Raw genomic sequence first — 16,873 nt, 5'->3', positions numbered from 1 at the left:
AACTGAACTAACTGAAAAACTAAGTGCTTCAAACTATCAGTAAGTACTGAAATTTCTTAGCTTACAATAGCATCAACTCTGCCTGCAAAGATCTCTGTATAACAATTATAGACAAGAGACATTAATACTTTACAGTTCTGTGCCAAACTTAAGAGTCCTTGGAACACATATCCAATAGTGTATGCAATAAAGTAAAAATCCGAATATTAGAAATAAGCTCAAGATGATGCCATGGTGTGTAAGCCATATTTTTGAAATGCAAAAAAATATAACACTGCTCATGACATTTGTATGAAAACTAATGAAAGACAAAAGTGGATTTATAAGCCTTGAAATGTATTATTTTCTTTGCCTTGTGTTGCAGATTAATTAGTTTAAATTTTTCCATCAATCATTTTCTGATTTCCAGCTCTGTTACATCAGTTTTAAACAAAGGATAAAGATTTCAGCAAGGTCAGTGGTCTTCTGCTCTCAATATTGTTCAGGTGCAAATAAAATAAGGAAACCTACTTCTTCAACCAATGGCCACACACTGAATGGAACTTTTTGCTACTATTTCCTTATGTTCCCTAAGACATCAAGGATATCTGAAATTGTTGCTACTTGCATTTTTAGTTATGGATAAACTTCATGTAAAACAATAATCTTATAGAATGTGTATAGGAAAATAATATCAATCAATCAAATTATGTCCATTTTGTTGGAACAGCCATTTCAAGAAAACTAAAGATTCTAAGATAAGTCCATTGTCTTCAGAGGAAGTCGATTGTACTAAGTTACTTAGGAGCATTTGTATGTTAAAAGAAAGTCAGCAAAATGGCTTTTGTTAAAAAGTTATATCTTTGACCACTAAAATTTTGAGCACCAATTTTGATTCTGTGGATAAACTAGGCAAGGTTATCCATGAGAATACCATCAAAGTCCAATTCACACTCCCCCTTGTTACTGTATTTTTGTCACTCTGGTTTGCACTATCAAAAATAGCAATTAAAAAGAACAAATACAACTCATTTTCCAGTCAAATGCAGGTGTTTCAGGTGGAAAAGGCTGGCAGCAGAGCAAAATTGCAGTAAGCAGGAGGAAGGGAGCAGTCAGGTGCCTGAGCGGTTGAAAAAAAAAAATCACTTTGGAAATCATAGCACCTTTGGTCTATTCTGCAAACACTGCACACAGCTGTGGTTCACAAGCCAGAGAACACAAACAGCATGAAGCTCTTGCATCAGTGAAATCAGTTTGTGTCATATAAATATTATATTGATTGAAGAGAAACTCCCGAGGGAAACACAGCAAAGAAAAACCAGGAGTTGAGGTTGGCAAATGCTCAATAATTTGGACACTGAGATACTAAAGTCTTAAATTCTCCGTTGTTGTATTGCAACTACTAATATTAAAAAGGTAAACTACTAATATTAAAAAGGCAAAATTAGAAGCATAGAAGAACAGTGAGTATATCACATTCAAAAGTCATAAAATGTCACGAAGGATAGAGCAGTCCTTCATGGGACCAGAAAAGGATGTGCCTTTGGATGCGAGCGCTCCCCAGACCCATCCTGATAAGGTGTTGCTCACCTCTGCTACACAGTAGAAATTTGCTGAGTTCAACAGTTTATCACCTTGCTAGAAAAACAATTCAATTCAGCAAACTCCCAAATTCACTCAACACAGCCGCTCTCAAACCCCTTGCTACAGCTCAATGAAAAGTGCTGACTGAGATGTTTCATAGTAAATATTAGGTATAGCAGAAATCTCCTCCCAAACTGAGTCTTTCAGGAGCAAGAGGATTCTACAGCCTCTGAGCTCTGACACAGAAACACCCATAACTCACAGATAATAAAATACCATCAGAGGGCACAGAGGTTATTGCCACCAGCAGCTCCCTATAGATTTGTAAATAATTTGAACAAAGCTTATCCTTTTCTGAGAACTTCAGGCTGAAATCATTGTATATACAGGATACTAGCATCTTGCACAATGTATGAAGCCTGTACCTTTAGCTCCTTCACTTAACCTTGCTTCACAAATGAGTGAACCCTGAACAGGCTGCTCTTTCCAGAAGAAAACAAGAAAGATACCTCAAAAGCCCTGGTAATTTGTCTTACAGGAAGTTTAAATCTTTGGGGTACCAGTTTGCCAACCATTTGATAAGCCATGTGGATTAACTGTGAAATGCACTGTGAGCTGAAATTCAGAGGGATGTGATATAGGAAAGGACAGTGAAATTCAATGGAATATTATTTTTGTGAGCAGCTGTAGGTCCAGGACTTTGTCCAATACACAGGGTATGTTATCCCTTCCACTGTGATTAAAATATGTAAAATAGTGAACATCTTTCAGTTTAAATTCACTTTCAACTCCATTGTATGTGTTTTCAGTAACATGGCAGCAGGTCACCTTCCAAAACACTGCAACACCTGCAATCTAGTGTTTCTGTGAAGTTCCAATACCTCTTGAATTAAAAAATTTCCCTTATGAAAGAACATGGGAAATGTAATTCAAAGGTTGCTGCTCAGAGCAGAAACATTTTGCTTAACAAAATGTACCCATCTTATTGGAAAGAAAAAAAAAATCTAAAGAGTTCTGTATACTTACTAATCACACAAAACATGTTGAAATGAATCAATCTTACTTCTTGGTTCCAAATGATTTTTAGTAAGACAATACTGTGAATGGTAAGTTGCAACATATGTCTACTCTTTGACTGTAAACCTCAGACATTGCAAATAAAATGTTATTTTGATGCACAGCTCTTTCCTGAGTCTTGGTACGTCATGCTCAGTAAACATTTTTGAAAGTTTTTATAATATCCTGAAGTCTTGGTATTTAAATGAATATTACATGTTTTGAACTGAAACAACAATGTCTCTTTGTGATGAAAACCAGAGGTTGGAGATGAAAAAAGGCTATTAGCACTGCTCTGGACTTGTGTCAACACCTGGAAATTCCTCTTGTGGATTTTAAAGTCCAGTTAAGTTCTAGATGTCCCAAACAATGAACTTTCTTTATTTCAAACACTAGTCTAGCTCTCAATGTCTTCTGCAACACATTAAAGTTAGGCTTTCTCTATTCTACTTTCATAAACTTGTTGTTAGCACCACTAAAACTTCCTTTCCAGGGATACCCTTCATGCATCTATGTTGTGTTGTAAACCACTGTTGTCTTTCACCTTCACACCCTTTTCTTTCAACTACAGTTTACGTCTCTCTCTGAGAGAGTTGATACAGTTCAAGTGCTTCACCTTAAACCTGAATGATATTGTGGGAAGGACTGCAGCAGTACTGAGGATAAACTAGCTGGTTTCCCATTGATGTTGTTCTTTTCCACTGACAATACAGCTTCTTCAAGGATTTCAAGACTTCTTGCTGTGTTTGTGTGCACTTGCACATGAGCAGAAATGACCACAGATCTGCTTCCCAGCTCTTGGCAAAGAAGAGCTGTGGAAGCAGCACCTCTGGGAGACCCTTGCTTTTCACATGGCCACAGTTTTGAAAAACACCCTTCACCTCTCTAAGATCTTTAAACTTGCCTTGTATTACAGAGCCTTCACAGAGCTTGTCTTCACCTCTTATATTTGGATTTGTTACTTCTCTGGAAAGCATATTCCTCATTTCAGTCAGAATTACCCAAGCCTTGTTTAAATACAGGCAGGACAATAAAAACATGTTTCATTCTAATAAGGCAAAGAGTTCTCCTCTTGATTGAAAAATGGAAAACACATTTACAAAAGAGAACCATATCAAGAAAATACAGATGACAGAGCTGACATTTAGAGTACTTTTGTTTTCCACCTCTTATTGAGTTTGTCAGTTGTAGGTGTGGTGGGATGTTTCAAACCTAAAATAATTTTCAGGATTTTTTAAACCTATTATTTGTTCCTCTCTTCTACCTCCCTGTCTGCTAAATAAAGAGATTCTTTCTCTCCCCAAAACTTGCCCTGTCATTCATAGCATCAGCAAAATCTCACAAGAAAATGTGTGAACATTATATTTTTCCTCTTGAAATTCAAAGTATTTAGGTAAATGACCTACTAGCAGTTAGCAAAATGAGTTTGCAATCTGTAGGACAGATATCAACAAAAAATTTCTGGGAATATGACTACAGATGAGCCTTTTTGTGGGGGGATACTATGCAGACCACTAAATTTATGCCAGATACTACTAGTTTTATGGCTTTCAGTTCCTATTCATTACTACAAAATAAAAATGTTCATTTTATATGCAGTGCACGGCTATCACTAAATAAAAAAACAACATGCTTGGAAGAGGTGGCTTTGAACTGCACACCCATTCACCAGGTGACATTTCCAGAAACCACAAAAAGAACTGCAACAGTCATATTTAAGAAAATATATGAGAAACAAGCCTCTAAATGTTCTAGTTTACAGTTATGTAAAGTCATCTGCAAATCAATTATATGAATGAGGTTAGTTTTATGATGAAAATGAAGTTATATTAGTTAGGGCTTTTCTGGCTTTTTGCTTTGCTGATCCATCACTGTTGCTTTGTGTTGATGTGTATTTTTATCACCACAATCAGGGAGTTGATTCCTTCTCTGAAAGGGAATCTGGGCTAATGTCACTTTGAGTCAGTAGCTGATACCTCAAAGAGAGGCAACAGAAGCTCTTTGTTCATTTGTGGAAGTGTTGTGTGAAGGTAAAATTTAATACAGAATAAAAGCTACTGACCTGCTGGGTTCAGATGAAGTGGTGCATGGACCAAAACTGGAATTCCCTCCATCTATGTTTATTCACCTTTTACATTTTCCCTTCCTGCCTATGAGGGGTAGTGGCTTTGAAGATTGGAACACTTGCACACAAAGGCAAACAGTAAGCCACTACCAACAAATGGCAGGAAGGTAGAGCTGAATTCAGAAAGGAAGGGGGAACACTACAGAGATATGATTTTATAAACTCTATTAATTCAAAAATGTCGTCTAACCAGAGCTATGGTCATACAAAGACCGTGGAACCCCTGTTGAAACAGATGAGCAGAAAGAGTCTCATCTACACAAGAGCTGACTGATGTTGACTGCTTAGAATCTGGTGCTTTTCACCGAGTGCCCTTTTTTATCTCAAATTACACAAGGTAGATTGGAACTGCCTTTCAAGAGAATGTTCCAGAAAAAAGGTGCAGGAGGAGTTATTTGTTTTTTATAAATCTCACAAGAATTTATGCTGATCTTCTCCCTTCTAACCAGAATCAATTCTCCTTAAATGCATCTCCCACCCCAGAGAGCTCCATGTTGTAATCACTTACATTTTCCCTGGACTTTGGCTGAGTAAAAGCATAAGGAAGATCTTAGTTTCAGCCTGAACTAGGCTATTTCATTTGAAATGGGTTCAGTCCTATATTTTCCACACAAACAGTAACTGAAACTGTCAGTCAATAAATAAAATAAAAGAGCTCTAAGATTAACACCTGATAACGTGAAAGGCACAAGACTGCAAAGAAACTTTGCTCCTGTAGCTCTCCAAGGGCCTTGTGACATACAATTAGAATATCAGAGAGTACTTTTTGAACAAGAATCTGAACATGAGGGGAATGTGATGATGTTTCAGCTCCATGTAGTTGTAGTATCTGCAAATAGAATGGGAGATTAAACAGGAAAAAAAAAGCAACCCTATCTAACAAAGCAGTTATTCTGCTGAGGCCTTCAGGTGACATTTTAAACCACCAGTGACCATGCAGTATCCAAAGGAAATAAAAGATAAAAAACCTATAACAAGCTTGTTGTTCCATTGAAGGGTTCTGGAGATATCATCAAGCCTTGCTGGCAACAAAAAGAACTAACAAAGTGAAAGATAAGACTGATGTACCTGCATAACAAGCCTGCTATTCCACTGAGAAATTCTGGTGATACTATAAACCAGGAAAGCTGAGTTAAGGTAGTTTGCAGTTTCAACAGGATCCCACATTATGTCATTGCAATTCTTTCACTTAACTGCATTTTTAATACAGAGTATCTGGAACAATTAAACTATTTTTTCGTTTGTTCTTGTTGTTGTTTAAAAAGTGCAATGGAGGGTTTATTTTGTAAGTTGCCTATCAAGTTTCTAAATTAGAAACTGAAAGTGGAGTGAACGTCAAGTGTGAAGGACAATTAAGCAGCCCAGCTGAACTACCAGCTCGAGTAAAAAACCTGGCTTCTACTCACTCTCCCACTGGTGTGGGTCTCAAAGGTTTAGGATGAAACAAGGCTACACTAAGGCAGTTCCAAAGGAGAGGGGAAAAAAGCTGGAGTTACTCCTCTGCCTATGAGGACTGACAAAGGCTGCCTCAAACTATTGAATGAAACTGGAACCCAAGCAGGGTCTGAAATGGATACTAACACCAGGGAGGAGAGGGAAACCTCAACCAAGAAAGTGCAGAACAGCAAACTTCCTTCAGGAATGATAAGAAGAGGAAAAAGAATAAAGCAAACCGGCTTCCCACTGAAAAGGCAGATTATTGCTGGTGATGGCCAGACTTGGAAGTGCCAAGGAGCAATAACTGAAAGCAGTGATCAAACTGCTCAGTTTTTACATTTCTAAAGGTTTTTGTATTATATCCACTCAGGCATCAATCACAATGTTATTAAACCACGAAAGAGATGTCAGATCAATGGCTGTATTGGAAACATTTTGAGTGATAGGCTGATGATGGAACAATTCCAGCCTCTATACATTATTAAACACATACTAATGCTGCTCTTTCAGTGCTACCCTTACAGACTCACACACTCTATTCTCCCTCTACAGTACCTTTTTCAATAGCAGACCTAATTGTAACTGAATATCACATAGGAAAAACAAGATTTACTATAATAAATAATAATAAACTAGGAAAAAAAATCAAGCCTTAAACCTCTTGTCTATCTTCACATTATGCCTTCTGGCATTAAAATTTAATTTTAATACAATTTTAGGAGCTGAGACTGGGTTGTCAGCCTTAATCAGAATATTCAGAGCTATTGCTTTCTTGCTGTAATCTTGACATAATTTAAGCTTAGGTTTTCTTTATGTATTTGCCCACAGCTAGCACACCCATGTAAATGCTTTTTGCTCTTTTTGAGTGAAGAGGTATCTATGAAAAATACATATAAATAAGACAGAAATCACCCCTCTGGCAGATTGTCTGCTTAACTCCAGATTTTAAGCAGAATGGGGAAGTGATCAGAGCAGCACATGTGCCTCTCAATTCATCAGCAACAAAAACCGTATTTTCACCGGCAGAAATCAATTTGATTTTCATACAGGCAAAAAAGAATTATGTTCTTGGTGGATAAAGCACAAAGCACAGTAACTGGGACATGCAAATGCTGTACCAGTTTATCTCACAACACAGGAACATAGGGTCAAGATAACATAAATGGTACACCTTCACCTCCTCTCTCCCTCCAGTGTCCTGTATCATCTTTTGGCATTGGAATCAAGCAAAGATGGATCTGCAGCTTTTCCAGGCATCTTGATAGCCTGCTGAGGCATCCTCCTGACTGGGGAGTGCTTGGTATAGCAGAGATGTCTAGTTTTATGCAGACAATTCAATAATATATAAGAATTAAGAATGTTAAAAATATAATAAAGTGAAATTAAATATGCATTTTTTTGGGAAGTTGGATAAAAAGAAAACTTATTGTCCCTATTAATGGCAAATAGTTTCCTAAACAAAATTATTTGGGTTTTGGGGGGAAGGCTTTACCCAGCACAAGGGAAATGCAGCTGACCATGAGTAAGTCTATAGGAAAACTGCTTTGTTTTGACTGCTGAATTGGAAGCTCCCAGATGGAAGTGAACACCCTAGCAGCATGAAGCCTGACCTGGGCTGGTGACCAAATAATCAAGTGGATGGAGGCAGCTGCCCCCTGGATTCCCAAGGGCTTTAATGTGTACTTCAGGGCTGAGAGATCAAAACCCAAATCCAGTTTTTGGAGTCAAGGCACAAAATGGCAGAGGCTGCTGTTACTCAAGTCACTCGCCTCACCGAAGAGCTAAAGAGTGAAGGGAGATGGAATGGCTCCAGCCTGGACAGAGTACTTTAATGTTTTAAGGAACATCAAAAGGCTGAGTAATTCCCACAAGATATGAAGATGCATAGACCCTTATGCTATTTCTCTAGCTCCCTCACTAGAGAATAGATTTTCTGTTGAAGCAATGTTTTAGAAACCCAGTATTCATCCTGAATCAGGCAAATGTGGAGGTGGTTTTGAAGTCAACTCTCACTTTAGTGACCACAGGGGTCTGTTTCGGCTGAGAAATATGCTATGTTAATTAGCAAAATGCTTTGTCTAAGGAAGTGAACATATGAAAGCCTTCCAATAAAAACTGCTTTGCATACTGCAAGCTTTTAAATTAAATTGGGACAGAGTTATTGCCAAGAGTGAGCAGAATTATTTGAGTAGAATTATTTGTGACTTTTTGTCTTGTTTGCCTAAAAAAATCTGGCTGGTTTCTTGAAAGGTAGCTGGTGGCTCTTTATTGCACTCTGTTGCACAGTTTTAAGGATAAAATTGAAAAATATATTCATAGCAGAAATGTATCATTTATATCTTTTATCTCCCATAAAACCTAGTCCTGCTGAGGTACTCACAGTAGTATGGCTTGGACTTGGCACAATTCTTCATGCTTTATGCTCTCAATGCTCCTCTCTCTGGACCAAAACTCAGAATTCCAAATAAATTAAGTAAAAATATCTCTAAATAAATCAAATCTCTAAATAGTTTGTGTTCCCCATGTTGTTCTGTTTTGGTTTTTTTTCTGTAACAGAATACATGCTGAAGAATGAATTTCACGTCTGGATGGATACATCCAGCAAAACTGCTACTGGCAGCCCAAACTGTGATTTCTCATAAGAGAAATTCCCAAGAGAAGAAACTCTCTATGACATCCATGATTATACTGCTTGTATGAGTATTTTAACTGAATATGGTGCTGATGCTGTTTTTATCTAAGACAAAGCTTGTATGTGATAAAATAGGGTGTCATTTGAGATGTTTGGAAAGCCTATGGATATTGCAGCACTCATTAATTGTTTACTCTTTCTTGCTCTTTAAGTTTTCTGCAAATGACTTAGGAGTTTTACAGATAGTAAACATAAACCTTTATGGTATACCTCTGAATGTATTTTAACAAATTATCACAGGGAATGCCGCGACCTTGAAAGATAAAACTGTGTAAAGAGCTAGGAAGAGAAAGATTTTCATTTGGTTGCAGTAACATGAATTCAGGATCTCATTGTCACTGACGAGATGACCCACTGCCTCTCAGAGTCCTTTGTCTGACTCCCCAGATGGATTTGTTACTGTAAGCACTGTAACAGTGGTCCCAAGCAAGAAGAGAACATTAACTGGGAATTTTCTAGTTTGCATTAAGGTTGTGAGACATTGAGCGCAGAAGACAATGCCTGTTAAGTGTTATGGAATTGAAAATGACAGGCAGAGGAAGAAATTCATAGGAGTTGCCCAACAGCATAATCAGAATTCATTTTCCATTTCCTTGCCTTAACTTTTAAACAAGCTTTTGGAATCACAATAATGACACATGCAGAAATTCTCACTACACCAAGTATTTCCTCCAATTTCATGAAGGGGAAAATGCTGAGATTAACTTTGCCATGTAATTCCTACTTTTTTTGATTATTGAATGCAACATTTAAAATGCCAGGAATAAACAATGAACCATCATATTTAAGTTTTGTCAGAAAAAAAATATAGAACTCTTAGGTCTTAACTGATCCCAGTGGTATGAAACTTTCTTGACCGACAAGCAAACAGCTAAAAAACAAATTGATAGAGCAGTACTTCCATAACTACATGAGATCTAGTACAGATAATTCTTTTTGAATATAGATCAGGTTTTGTTGGCCTACCATTTTACTACACATGCTACTTTGTAATTTCTGTTCTGTAATAACTAATGCTTACTCTATGATGATGAAGCCCTCATTTCACCACCAAAAGCACTGAAGAGAGCAGTCAATTACCTTAGGAAAATCAGTTAGTAAGAGATGCTGTGCAATAGAGAAAAAAAGAGTGATCTTACCGTTCCTGTTGTGCCCAAGGAAAGGTGGTTCATCTGTTGGGTCAGAGGGCCCATCATGCTTGCTGGCTGCATTGACATAGTGTGGTCCATTGTTGGTGTTATCACAGCACCCTAGAAACACACATTATTTACAGTTCAACCTCTCACATTGAAAAAAAAAAAAAGAAGAAGGAAAAAAAGGAATTCTTTAAATGAGTGAACCTGACTGAAAACTTGACATGAATCTTAAAAGACACTAATACATCTGTCAGAAAAAATATGTTTTGCTCCTATTGACAACCAAGCTACACACATATATTATTTGTACTGCTAATGAGGCCATTTTATGTCAGCTCCAATTAAGTGTCATTTTTTACTTCATTGCTTCTGACAAACAAATGCATATGTTCTTTCTATGATGAATGCTACTGTACAATGCAAAATGCCTGTCATTTCCATTTTTCCATATCCTATATAGAACAATCTTACAGACAGAACACATATGTCCCCAATTTTCTCTGCCTTCTAAAACCTTCAGTCTTAGAGATCTTCAGCCTATTATGGTAATTATCTTGGATTTTTCCAGTCTCAATTAAGAGCCCTTACTCATGGTATTTTATAGCTGGTTAAGTAAGACTAGCTATTGACAGTGAGTTTGGTAGTGACACCCCTTTAAAACACATACACAGTGTTTAAAAGCATTTTTTCTTCTCTGCATGAAAAAGAGAGACATTAATAACAAAGACCATATGTACTAAAGCAAGACTGAAACTTTGACCAAAAAATGAAACAAAAGACATGCCAGAGGAGCTTTAGAGAGAGAGCTCCTTTGCCATTCATATTCCTTGGTTTTTGCTCTCCCACTCCCCACGATCCCATGCTGGCAACATCATGACTTAGTGAAGTGCTGATTCTCTTCAGTTCTATGTTGTAAAATGCTATTTCCTGTGTTGGTCAGAGAAAGCCAGTCAGAAAGTGTGGTCTCCTCTTTTTCTTGCAGATAGTGACATAAGGCGGTATTTCCAGTCATTTCTTCATAAGAAATAATAATTTTACTTTGTATGCATCTTTGTGTGCACATATCATAAACTTGCACAATCACATTACATCTGCTACAAAGTGTGAAAAATATAGATGAATATATCTGTTCAAAAAAATTGACTTTTTTCCCCCCTTTGAGAATACTGGAAAAATTCATCTATAAACAAACTTGTTTAACCAACCTGTAAAACAAACTTGTTTCAAAACTCATAGCATATCTGTTCTTACATGTTTATCTCACATTTACATAGAGCTGTTTTGCCAGTGATCTCATTAGAAGCTAAGGATTTCAAATTTTCAGTTGCAAATAGAAATAAATAAAAATACAAAATTCTGGGGAAATACCAATTCAATTTTGCCTCGCCTTCCAGCAATATTTTTTCTATGCACATCCTATCTGAGAAGTATAGAGTTTGCAGCCCCTGCAAACTCATTCCTTGTATGCAGTGCGGTAAGAAAAAGGTAGGCTCGTTTTGGTCAGTAATTTTTGCAATATCCTCAGCATATGAAATACATACACACTTGCTTTATGTCACTGAGTGGATTTACATTGCATTGACAAGAGTCCCTAAAGAAACCTGACAAATTACAGAAGCTAGTCTCTATAGAGTATCTGTCATGATTCCAAATAAATGCTTAGGAAACAAGCCGATCAGTGTGCATGTATCAAACCTGCAACACTTCCTACTTTTGCCACTTCATTGGCTATTCTTAATTTGCACTGGTTTACATTGATTAATTTATGGATTAACTCATTTAATGAACCATCACACAGTGAAGTCTTCCCTTTGGGTGCAAGAGTCTAAAAGCAAATCTGCAGGGCACACACCCGTTCAGCCCATCCAGCAGTTCCTGCATAGCAGAATCAATGCAAGAGTCGGAAGAAGAGCCATGCACAACAAAAATAATCTTCTTTTGCTTTTGAAATCAGTGGCCTTGGATACCATGCAGTCAGATGAGGTTCTAGGGTATGGGCTTCAACTGCATTTTTAGGTTATGATAGAATATCGTAAGCTCTATGCTCAGAGTAATCAGCATTTTTACTCTATCAAATCATATGTGCTCAAATGAAATTTGTCAACTGATAAACAGTTCTCAGTTCCCTCTACAAGCAGTGCTCTCCTTTGGCTCAAAGGTGGAGAATTGCCTCAGGGCTTTCCATGACAGACAAGCTGGGCTCCCACTTGTGATGTCAAGGAAGGTGATTCTCCCTGTCTTCTCCATGTTCATGATACCCCACTTTGAGAGATGCGCCCAGCTCTGGGGGCCCCAGCATAAAGAGAATGTGTAACTGTTTGAGAGGGTCCAGAGGGGGGCCATGAAGATGATCAGAGGGCATCAATGCATGAAAGCATCTGAAGGGAATTAAGAGCATGGAACCAGGCTCTTCTCAGTGTTGCCAAGCAATCAGGCAAGAGGCAACAGGCAGAGATTAATGCATAGGAAGTTTGTGGGGAAGAACTTTACTGTGCTGGTGATCCTGTACTGGAACAGGCTGTCCAGAGAGGTTGTGGAGTCTCCCTCAATGGAGATACTCAAGAACCCTCTGGATGCAATCCTGTGTAAAGAAGCTTATTGCAAAAGTACAGTTGAAGGAACTTGCTGTGATTACATATGTGACAGACTGATAACTATTTCTGGGTTTAATTCAGGAACCTGGAAGTAAAGAAGGGGCAGTGGCGAAGGAAGTCTTATGGTTTAGTGTAACAAATGTAACTGCCAGACATAGAATGGAAAAATCTGTGAGCAAATGTCTTTCAGCATATAAGTAAGCACAACAGTTATTGCAAACAGACTATTTAAAATATATAGATGAGAGAGAAAATGTATCAAGGACAAAAAAATTGCTCAGATACAGAAAACATCATTTTCAAATTGAAAATATATATATCCCTGTCCCTAAATATACACCATTTAATATGCTAGAAAAAGAAGCTGGGAAAACAAATCAAATATTTGCAGCTTTCCTAAGACAGCTTAACATGTTTTAAGCTGACAGTTACCTAGAGCAGAGAATTACATGCATTTCCCAGATCATTAATTCACCAGTTCAGAATCTTCTTGTGATCACGTAGGAAAGAAATTATACTTAATTAAGGAAATATTGTCTGGTTGTTAGGGCGACCCTCAGTCTCCAGACCATAATGCGTTTCATATTACATGCTGTCAAGTCCATTCATATTCAATTTATTTAGCTGTAGAAGACAAAAATGTCTTGCCTCAGATGTTGCCATCATATTAAAAGTAATTTGATTCTTTTCAGCCTATAATATGTAATTGCTGATAAACATCCAGTTGGCTACTGGCAAAGGTTATATCAAACATATTGTTTTGTCTTCATCTGTTTGGATGTTTGATTTTACTGAGGTTGCAAAAGCATAGAAAGGCATCTTAGCATTGCAAACTATTACTTAAAGCCCATTTTAACGGCAAAAAACCTGTAGAAGAAATTATCATGAGATTTTTGCCACTGTCTTTGCCAAAAAAAGGTAGTTGTCCTGTCAATTATTTAGATCTGTCCTGTTGCCTCAGTAGGATTACTTTTTTTTTAGTTCCCTCAAGAAACTGATTATAATGACTTTTAAATTTGGCAAGATATTCTCAGCATATGATTTGTCATACAATTTTGTTGATGCTAGAGTGGCTTTAAAAGAAATTAACAGGGCAAATGGTAAGGAATAATGATACAGACAGGCATGTTTTTTGTAACATTTTGATAAACCTAAGATAAGCTGACATGTACATTTGATTTCCTCCTCACTATATTTGAAAGACCTTGTTGTTTTAGAATGCTTTAAGCTTTATGAATATACTTTTCCTATAAGAAAGTAAATGTATCTATTTCAGAATATAGTCTATCACTTACAAAGAGAGAAGCTGGACTTTATGAACACTGCACATCCCCTCTATAGCAAAAAACTCAAATTACAGGAAGGACACCAAATACAGTTTGGTGTATGAGGTAAAATATCTTTAAATATTTGCCAATAACAAAAGGCATCAGCAGAACAAGTCCATGTTGGTGCAAAGACACATGCCACCTTTTGCCTGTTGAAGGGTGGGAAAGTGACATCAGAAATAAAAAGTGTATTTAGGAATGGAGAGTTCACTAGTTGAGAGATGCACTTGGGGGCCAGTGGGAGGATGGATTAGTTGGTCGCGGATTTCTACAATAATGAACTGCATTAAAGGCTTCTATTTTATTTCAGTGTTCTAATACTGATATTGGACTTAAGGGGAAAATACCAGCTGAATAAATATTTTTTAAAGCTTACGGTAAGCATCTGTTTATTTTAGAATTTACTTTTCCTTTATTTAAGAAGTTTAAACAATTTAACCATACTCACAAATTCTGCTTTGTAAATACTGGTCAATGTAAAGCCAATAAACTTTACAGCAGAAAACTTACTTTTCAAATTTGTTTACAGATATCTTGTGCAGACATATAAGCACCAGGCCATTCCATCTGAAAATTTATTACCCTACTATCAAGTGAATGCCTTTATGTTATTGAGAACATGTTGTTCCTTGAGGTTTTATTAAATTGAGTGAAAGGATGACTTTCCTTATACTTATCAGACAGACACATCTATCAAGAATTAATATGAAAAAAATCAACATGCATGCTTTTTTGCAGAGAAATACACTCTCTCTGCACACTGAACAAATGATGGCCATATTTCGATTGATTTACTGTTCTGTCTAGTCTGACTTGTCTGATCTCCTTGGGCTGCCTCTCACAGGCAGCAGAAAAACCAGGTCCCCTTGTCAGAACTGAGTCTACTGAACGACTCCAAACTGGTTGGTAAGGGTCAAACTCCTATGACTGTTGCAGGAAGAGTAAAAGTAGCTTTGAAATCCTCTCTGCCCTTGTCATCATCTCTGCTGGAAATATTTGTTGATATTTCAAAACAAAGGAAAACTTATTTTCCCTTTCTCAATGAAAAGATAGCAATTGCTGTGGCATTTGCCAGTTTATCAGAGGTTAAATCACTATTTGAGTATAGTGAAGAAGATCAGCAAACGTCAGCTAAAAATGCATATTCTGCAAATCTTAGGATTTGATTTCATTTCATTATATTGTTGATTTCAAAAGCTTGCTAAAAATGTGGTAAAGCAAGCAACAAGCCCAAATTCTCCACTAAATTAAAGCAGCTTTAACTTTGGAATAGGCAAACCTGATACAGACCATCAATGCTGAGCCCTGCTTCTGCACTGAGTGATAAACCTGAGTTCACATTATCACGTACTGAGTTCACATTGCCATGTGAATTTACCCCCATATTTTGAATATTGGACATTAATTCAAATTCTTATCTGACATCACCTTCATAACTTAGTTGAACCTCCTGGGAGCAATGGGCACATTTACTTTCCCTTTCTTTGTTTTTGCTCCATGTTTGTGAACTTCTTTCTTTGGCTGAAAGTATACATCATAGGTCCAAGAGAGTTACTGCCCAGAAGTAACTGGTTTTAAAGGATTTAGAATCCAAATATAGTGTGGTAAATAAAGAACAAAGGTGACCCTTGTGTAGGCTACACCTTTCTTACAACAATAGCCACAATTTTTTTGATGGTTTCTTTCCCATTGTCCTTCTCGCCTTGTATTTCCTGTCTCCTAGTCTGAAATACAGCTTTGATAATGTACAGATACCATCCTTCATGTACAAATGCAGATTAAAAGGATGTAGAAATGGGAACATCAAGATATAAGGAGAAGACAGCTGATGCAATAGGAAGAATTTTATATTGGTAACTGTGTGCACAAATAAAGCAATACCTGAAACGATTTTGGACAAGTTAATAAACGTATTATATCAGGCAGTACCATATGTAAGTAGTTTATGCTTCTACCAGAGTATAAAAAATCAGTAAATATCATGGCATACCTCTGTTAATCTAAAAGGACCTAACAAAAACAAATAGCATTTATTCTGCAAACAAAAAGTTGCCCATGTCACTCAGTGCCTAAGGTGATTTTTGTATGGTAACTTGTATCTTTCCACCCAAAATAAGGTCTAAAAAGAAGCACCATTCAAGAAAGTGACAATATTTGCAAATATTTATGAATGGAAAATATACCTGAGTTCCTATAGAGACTCTGAAGCAGATTTTATGAGCTCTGTGTTAGACCTTTGCCCTTACTGTCTGCCCATGCAGGTTCAACCATAAGCCCATGTGCTTCTCAATAGACTCAAAATCTGAAGTTTTCATACCCTTCTTCAACTTAGCCCAGGAATAAAATAAAATTACTGGTATTATATGCAGGAATAAATGGGAGTATTTTAGCTGGGGTCTGCTATCAGGAAGGAGCCCACAGCAATTAGGAAATGACCTGTTGCAGTGGGGTATTCATTCCAGCAATTGCTGGAGAAGGCATAGAGGCCATAGGCAGCTCTTGCTCCCTCATCTGACCTATTCTAGAAGGGAATGGGAAATCCCATTTGCTTTTCTCCCTGTCCTTCAGCTTATGAGTATGCACTTGGCTGTATGATGACTTTATGTAGCCACTCCATGTATCAGTGCTTTTGTTATGTCAAGAACAGCCACCACAAACAAAGAATCCTCACAATTCAAAGAGGGTTTAGCATCCCTGGAAGACAAAAAAAAAACCACAAACGTGGTAATTTGCCTGGGACATAACTACTGTAATACACAGATCAAATCTTCTCCTGCCCTTTCCACTATCAGATTTCACAAAAGAAAGATTTCAATCCATGTCAAAACAAGCAATTCCATTCTGTTTATATTCTTATATATATATATATAATCTGATGTGGATGAAATCCTTCCTTCCTTCACTGTCTCCCAGCAGCTGATGCGCCTTCCTAGTAAATGGGA

General features: G+C 37.2%; 1 protein-coding gene across 2 annotated transcripts in view; it reads right to left on the bottom strand.

Moving 5' to 3' along the window:
- RBMS3 (RNA binding motif single stranded interacting protein 3) overlaps positions 1–16,873 on the bottom strand; it is a 692,310-nt gene that overhangs the window by 17,629 nt on the left and 657,808 nt on the right. For both annotated transcript variants that reach the window (XM_031058909.1, XM_005423389.2), the window contains one exon: positions 10,013–10,123. In XM_031058909.1, the coding sequence (XP_030914769.1) occupies positions 10,013–10,123 (111 nt within the window). The remainder of the gene's footprint in view (positions 1–10,012; positions 10,124–16,873) is intronic.

The sequence above is a fragment of the Geospiza fortis genome, unplaced genomic scaffold (genome assembly GCF_000277835.1).
Source record: "Geospiza fortis unplaced genomic scaffold, GeoFor_1.0 scaffold231, whole genome shotgun sequence".
Lineage (NCBI taxonomy): Eukaryota > Metazoa > Chordata > Aves > Passeriformes > Thraupidae > Geospiza > Geospiza fortis.
The sequence above is the reverse complement of the archived record's forward strand: the minus strand, read 5'-3'. Positions and strand labels throughout refer to the sequence as shown.